The 7,500-nt window shown below is 32.5% G+C and overlaps 1 protein-coding gene across 5 annotated transcripts in view; it reads left to right on the forward strand.

Moving 5' to 3' along the window:
- Positions 1-7,500, forward strand: part of LOC137616396 (mucin-17-like) — a 436,827-nt gene that overhangs the window by 319,786 nt on the left and 109,541 nt on the right. For all 5 annotated transcript variants that reach the window (XM_068346103.1, XM_068346106.1, XM_068346107.1 and 2 more), the window contains exons 7-8: positions 4,396-4,500; positions 7,282-7,500. The exon at positions 7,282-7,500 is cut by the window's right edge and continues 3 nt beyond it. In XM_068346103.1, coding sequence (XP_068202204.1) covers positions 4,396-4,500; positions 7,282-7,500 — 324 coding nt within the window. The remainder of the gene's footprint in view (positions 1-4,395; positions 4,501-7,281) is intronic.

The following is a 7,500-nucleotide window of genomic DNA, read 5'->3' on the forward strand; positions in this document are numbered from 1 at the left end:
ATATTAAACCTTCTCTGAAACTCTCAGACGGACGTCGATGACCTACAATATCATTATTGGCATGTAAGAGAATATAGTAAACTTTTCGGAAAAAAATTACATTTTTAGTGTGGGTAAGTCCTACATCACGAACCAAGTACAAAAGAAAATATTCTATTTCTTTATAACCACTTTCCACTTTTACAAAGTTTTCAACAAATAAAGAATTAAGTACAATGTTAGACATCGTAAAATCCAACATAAAAAATTTACTACTACTACTACTAGTAGTAGTAGTAGTGCTATGGAAGGCAGCCACTTATTCGCTAATATACTGGTTGTTCGATCAGGTAAATTAAACAGCGATGGGTCTTGTCAATACTTTTTTTATTGACCTTTAAAAAAAGCAAGACATCGGCACACAAAGCCATGGAACACTCCCGGGTAGGCGGACCTAGAAAGCTCACTCCATAAATGCTTACTGAAACCTTGAAGGTAAAGCTCATGATAATAATAATAATAATAATAATAATAATAATAATAATAATAATAATAATAATAATAATAATAATAATAAGTCTTAAAAAACACCATAAATATTTTACTTAATATCACGGTGAATTTTTCTTTAATAATTGAGTGCTGTCTAGCTTTCCCTCATACATTGTAATGGATTTGGATTGGAACTATTATTTTGGGCTTTATAGCCACACGATGGAGACACTGAGTCTCTTGAGCACCCTAGCGTAACTGTAGGGAAAACCCGCCATTGCACTATAAAGCTCAAGTTAGAAGAAGCTGGAGAGAAAATTGAAAACAAAAAAGTGCGAAATGAGATAAAGTAGAGAAATATAAAGCAAGTGCAGCTAGGGTAAGCAAAAACACTGCAAAAAACCGTTTAATAATGCATACAGTATACCACGGCAAAGCATAAAACCCCTCCGGAGCTTTATTCATTAGTAAGCTTATTTACTGAGAGAGAGAGAGAGAGAGAGAGAGAGAGAGAGAGAGAGAGAGAGAGAGAGAATTGGTCCTTGTCTATTCTAATGTTGGCCAAAACATTGAACCTAGAACATGGGTAGTAAATAATGTTGAACATTATCACTCGGGATAAAAATTTAATGTCATGTTAAACAGAAAAAAAATAGCTATGATCAGGATGATTTTGGAGTGTCCTTCTAAAAGAGCTGCTTCCCATAGCTAAAGAGGAGAGTAGCCCCTGAACAATTACAGAGCAGTAGTTAACTCCTTGGGTGAAGAAGAAATGTTTGGTAATCTCATTGTTGTCAGTTGTATGAGGACAGAGAAGAATCTATAGAGAATAGGCAAGACTATTCTGTTTATGTGTAGGCAAAGGGAAAGTGAACCGTAACCAGAGAGAAGAATCCAATGTAGTACTGTCTGGCCTGCCAAAGGACCCCATAACTCTCTAGCGGTAGTATCTCAAGAACACTGATTAGACCTCTGGACTTGGCCTACTCGATCGTAACCGACATGCGTCTTAAAAATTACTCCTTTTAAAAAAATTTATTGTCCTGCCTATAATGAAAAAATAACAAGAACAAATTAAGTAGTATTCAGTAGTTGTAATAACAAGAACTTAACACTACCATTGGCTGAATTTTATTCTTTGATGGGCCATAGGGTTCAATTGATTTTTCAACTTATGCGTATTGTTCCCCAAAATTTTAAATATCATGTGGGGTTGAAACGTTACGTGTGCAGCAGTTAAGATGAACAATTAATTTCGGATCCTCCCTGAGAGAGAGAGAGAGAGAGAGAGAGAGAGAGAGAGAGAGAGAGAGAGAGAGAGAGAGAGATTTCAAATAATGTAATAATGCCTCTCTTGAAGCTCAGCTCATTATTCTATACACGCATGCTTCAAAAATTTGTCAGAATTGTTTCCATCAAAGTCAATAAATACAAACCCCAACAGCAAGTCGGCCTTTGTGACTGAACGTTCTAAAAGCGGATAGGTTTTACTCACGAATTCCTTATGAAATTTAGGTCAATTTGTGCAAACGCTTTTCAATTGCGTAACTATAACCTCTCAGTCTCAGGGAGCAGATGTCTACAGCATTTCTGATAAAAATAGAATTGCGCTGTCATTCGTTCATCACAGTAAATACATTCACAAGATGCTTCTTCGGGGAGAAAATACGGTACACTTTCCTTGCCTTTACACGTCACTTCGAGAGTGTCATCATCAAATGGATAATTTAACGATTTTATCACAGATTAATCATTTTCTTGTCTCGTCACTCCCTTTTCTATGAAATATAGAAGCAACTTCTGGGAGATATCATTGATGAAGAAATTTCTTTTGCAGCTTGACTTGAGATATCAATGCAGTATTTACAGAAACCCAAACAAACTATCTTCTCGAATGCACCATGTGCCGGTGTGATAATTTCGTAATCAAAGTAATTCAACTGAACATCCAAAGAAACAACGGTACAATAATCAAACAAGAACTAAAAAGTAATAATAGGAAATTATATTTCAAAATTAATTTTTGGTAACTCTACAAAAAAAACTTGATACACGATTGGCAATCAATAAAAGATAAAAAAAAAGTTTTTCCTAAAATCAGGCAAACTAAGCCTAATGAGACAGCAATAATCACTGAAAAGAAAATAATAGCATTACTCAAGAAAATCAAAGTTGACATTACCTCTTGGATTTTTTTTTTTTTTTTCAAGTCCTGTCAACTAATGTCGGAAGGTGCCCTAATTTCACTCCAGCCTATGTATGAAAAGTGTCAATTATGAATTTAATTTCTAGATGTAGCTTGCTTGAAAATGAATTCAGAATAAAAGAGCCGATTTAATTATTATACTAATGGACTACTATTGGATTCTTAAATTTTAGTACATAGTACATTGCGCACGGCAGGTTAAGGAGACATCTGACTACCGCAAAATAGGTTTTTCTCTTAATTATAAGACTATTGGGATTCTTATTCTAATGTCTTGTTTACAGCATTTTACAGTATAAAATTATCCAAAGGAGATTATTGATTATTAACATTACTATGCCATCTGGTAAACATTCATTTTGTCACAATGGGATGTTACCTTCATATTGTAAAGTTCCAGAAGTCTCCTCAGATTGCTGTTGAATTGTACAGAAATTTATGAAATCCCTACACATCCAGAAATGTAATTATATTTCTTATCAAAGTAAAACTGCATTTTCTCTCATTGCAAAATTTTTATTTCTCACCTGCAATAATTATATATTTTTTTTTTTACTTTAGACTCTTCTTACCAAAGAAAAATTTAATGTTCAAATAGCATTTTAAGTAAAATTAAAAGTCTGACTAATAAGGACTATATATTAAATCATTGCTACTGCCTTCTACCTGCCCTTACTATATATAAAAAAAAAGGAAAATTTACTACAAATATTACATGTAGAATCAAGCTAAAAAAAATCAGTTTCAAAAACTATTTGGTAGTGAAATGCTCCCTACTTTAAATGTATATTACAGAATGAAGCAAATATAAATACGAATCAAATGAATAAATTCCCTTCCCAATAAAATCAGTAAACAAGGACGTGCGAAAACTCTCGAACATTTAGATTTAGGGTTTCTCATATATATATATATATATATATATATATATATATATATATATATATATATATATATATATATAAATAAATATATACATATATATATACCTATATATATATATATATATATATATATATATATATATATATATATATATACAGTATGTATATATATAGTGTGTATGCATGTATACATGTGTGTAATTCCAGTTATATAGGAGTGTATTTGCTGTAAGTAATGCTAAAGTGCCCTACTTTCACCCATACAATTAATCGCGTAATGATGTGCATTATAACAATCTCTTGATTGTACCGCTTTAAAATTTACAAACTAGTATTAGCTCTTTACTTAAAAAGCATGGTTTCCTTAACAATAACAAAGCATGTCTCCTCCTAGTCATTTGAATGACGTGCACTTTTAAACTCAATTCTCTTACAATTTAAAGTACTAGGACATTTCCAAAAGCTATTTTCACTTGATATATATTTTTCCTTTTGTAAAATCATTCGGCAACTACATAGCGTATCTTTACTTACGCATTGTACGTGCTTAATATTGAAACTTCTAGAGCAACTGCAGTTAGTTTCTTCCTCCCTCCCCAGACATTTAAATGAACACCCCATGTGTGCACTTGTTCCTTAGCAGACTAAAACCCTCCCATATGATAACCCCTAACAGTGAATGCATTTACTATTAAACAGCAGAATTTTCATATTCCTGACAGATCTGATAAAACTTACCCTAACCCCATGAAATCTAATGTAAGACGTGTAGTGTCACTGATGTAGAACAGTGCCAAATGTATGACAAGGGCCCACCACCATCACTCCCGACAGGTCTGACAGTGGGTACTCCAACACTTCCTCTCCGCGGGGGTCCACTCTCACTCTCCACCCAACGGTGTCCAGTCCTCCTGCCGCTGACGCAACAAAACTCCCCAGGTAAGATGAAGAGGCTTTTCAGTTATGTCCATTATATTTGGAACCATTAAATTTCATTTTATGATGAATATTTATTTCAAAATCTTTTCGATTACATTCTTTGAAAAAACAGATTTATTTTTTCTTTGGCTACGAGAAAAAGCTAATTTGGAATACTTTATAAAACTTTTATTTGTAAGCTAAGTTAAGAAAGAAGCTAATATTTAATATCAAACTTACTATTCATGGAAATATCCATTCTTTTCCTCAACTGATATACACATCTCCAAGACACAGGTAAAAAAACAAAATACTTTTATACTGAATTTTATCCTGAGCGAGGTCGATTGAACTTCTTGAAAAGGTAACGACATTGGTAACACATTCATTGAATCTTTCTATTACAATCTCAAGAATCACTTGAAATGTATTTCATATATTCGTGTCAATTAACAAACGCTGAATTAACTTACAAGGGAGATAGCCTAACCAAGAAACTAACGGAATACAACTACGAAATGTAATTTTCCACTAAATCGTTCAGTTTTCCTCAGTATATGTTGCTTTTGTGAATACTAATCCACATATTCATACGATAATAAATTTCATATGTTCACATACACTTATATTTTCCCCCAAGTTCCCACAATCGTGTGCTTTCGAGCATTTTTTTCTCTACTTGAACTGTTACGAACCTTATAAACGCCAGAAAATACTTCATTATATAAAACTACTAGCACCAAGACTACAACCTGGAAAAGCCTCACTTTAAAATCCACAACAAAAGTTATACGAAAGTCCGAAGATCTAAAACTCTATCATGTAAAGAAATAGTCCCTCTCATTTATTCAGTATTTGTGTGTATGGTAAAGTGTACAAAAACGCACACATTACACACACACACACACACACACACACATATATATATATATATATATATATATATATATATATATATATATATATATGTGTGTGTATACACGCAGACAATAAATAAATATACATATATATACAGATATATATATATATATATATATATATATATATATTCATGTATACATATATGTGTGCGTATACACGCAGACAAAATATCAATATATATATATATATATATATATATATATATATATATATATATCAATATATATATATATATATATATATATGTGTGTGTGTGTGTGTTCGTGTATACACGCACACAATATATATATATATATATATATATATATATTGCAAATCTAACTATTGATTTATGATTAGTTTCTTCTATTCTGTTATATAATATTTCCTTCAGCATCTAATCTGAAAATGAAAACACTAAATTCATTCAGGTAAATTTACGGAAGCTTTAATCTTCAATAAAACCCTGTACATTTTCCAGGACACTTTTGGCACCTAATTTATATTACAGTAGATAGAGCCAACATCAACGTGAAACTTCCCATTGTTATAAGCATATGAGAGATAGAGATGGTAATCTATCTCCCATAGCTTATAACAATGGGCAATTGTCCAACAATCATAATGGAATCGCCTGCTATTCAGAGACTGCGAGAACATCATTATCAATGTTCGTCATGGAATTTCATGCTGTATTCGTTCGATGTCTATTACTTTCTCTTCTTTTATTTCAAGTTGATGTTGACTCTTCCTACTGTGATATCATTTCTGGGCTGAAAGTGTCCTGGGAATGTGTCCTGGGAATGTGCAGGGTTTTATTGAAGATTAAAGCTTCCGTAAATTTACCTGAATGAATTAAGTTTTCATTTTCAGATTAGCTGATGAAGGAAGGAAATTACACAACGGAATAGAAGAAACTGATCATAAATTAATAGCTAGATTGATATGAAAAGATTTGCAATATATATATATATATATATATATATATATATATATATATATACATATATATATATATATATAAAATGTGTGATTTTGTATACTAGCATACACAAATACTGAACAAAATCTACTAGCTACTAAATTTTACCATCGGATAATGGATTTGTCATTTCTTCGGTGTGCTAATAGTTCAGCTATCTGCATAGAAACTCAAAAATACATACTTTGGAGTTAGCCATATAATTACTGAGTCAACAATAGTTCATCATAAGAGCAGTTTCAACATTTCTCAAGAACATTTAGGAAATGTTATGATTAACGAACTACACTTTTAAAATCAAAAGTTAAACGACTGAGATTTCTTTTCGGTGTAACCGAAGCCACTTAATTAAACCTCACACGGGAAAATAAAACCAAATTGTCATTTTATGACCATTATTTTGCACTCCTACTTTCCACTCGTGTTTTATGCAACATTAATTTGAGTTCATTGAACCTTGTCTGGAATGGGTTCGAAATGAAACACGGAATTTCCATAATTGTGCGTCTTTTAAAAGTTTTTTTTTTTTCCTGAGAGTCATTTGAATTTGATTATAGTAACCAAAAATAATAATTCTTTAAACAAACGTAGAATTACCTGTCATGAAAGTAAAGTGATTATCTTTTATTATGCCTCAACATTAGAAGCCATTATTATGTTGATGTAAGTAAATATATTACCTATTTCTTAATTATTTACATGAAAAATATTCTGGGGAATCGGAAATCAAATTATGTTTACTGGGAGGAAGACAAGAGGTAAGTTTCAAAACAGCAGGCGAAAGATAAATTGCTCCGAGTTTTGTTCCCCAAAAAAACTATACAGGGACACACCTTACATAAATATACAGAAATAGGTAAAACAATATTTCTAACCTTCAATCTTAACACTAAATCCTTTTTTTTTTTTCTCCTTGACAGGCCTTTGTCGGCCCCTGGCCATCTACCATTAGTTCCTCGTTTGGTTCTTCCTAACCAGTCCACCCACACTCAGACTGACACACCGACCGCCTCCAGGATTCCAAAGTCCACAACCCCTAGAACAGCAGCAGTGAAGCCCATTCCTCCTCCAAAGCCAGCCTCCATCAGGCGGGCTGTATCAAACTTGGCGCGCCGTCCTACCAGAATTCCAAGCAAATC

Source organism: Palaemon carinicauda, chromosome 22 (genome assembly GCF_036898095.1).
Source record: "Palaemon carinicauda isolate YSFRI2023 chromosome 22, ASM3689809v2, whole genome shotgun sequence".
NCBI classification, from domain to species: Eukaryota; Metazoa; Arthropoda; class Malacostraca; order Decapoda; family Palaemonidae; genus Palaemon; species Palaemon carinicauda.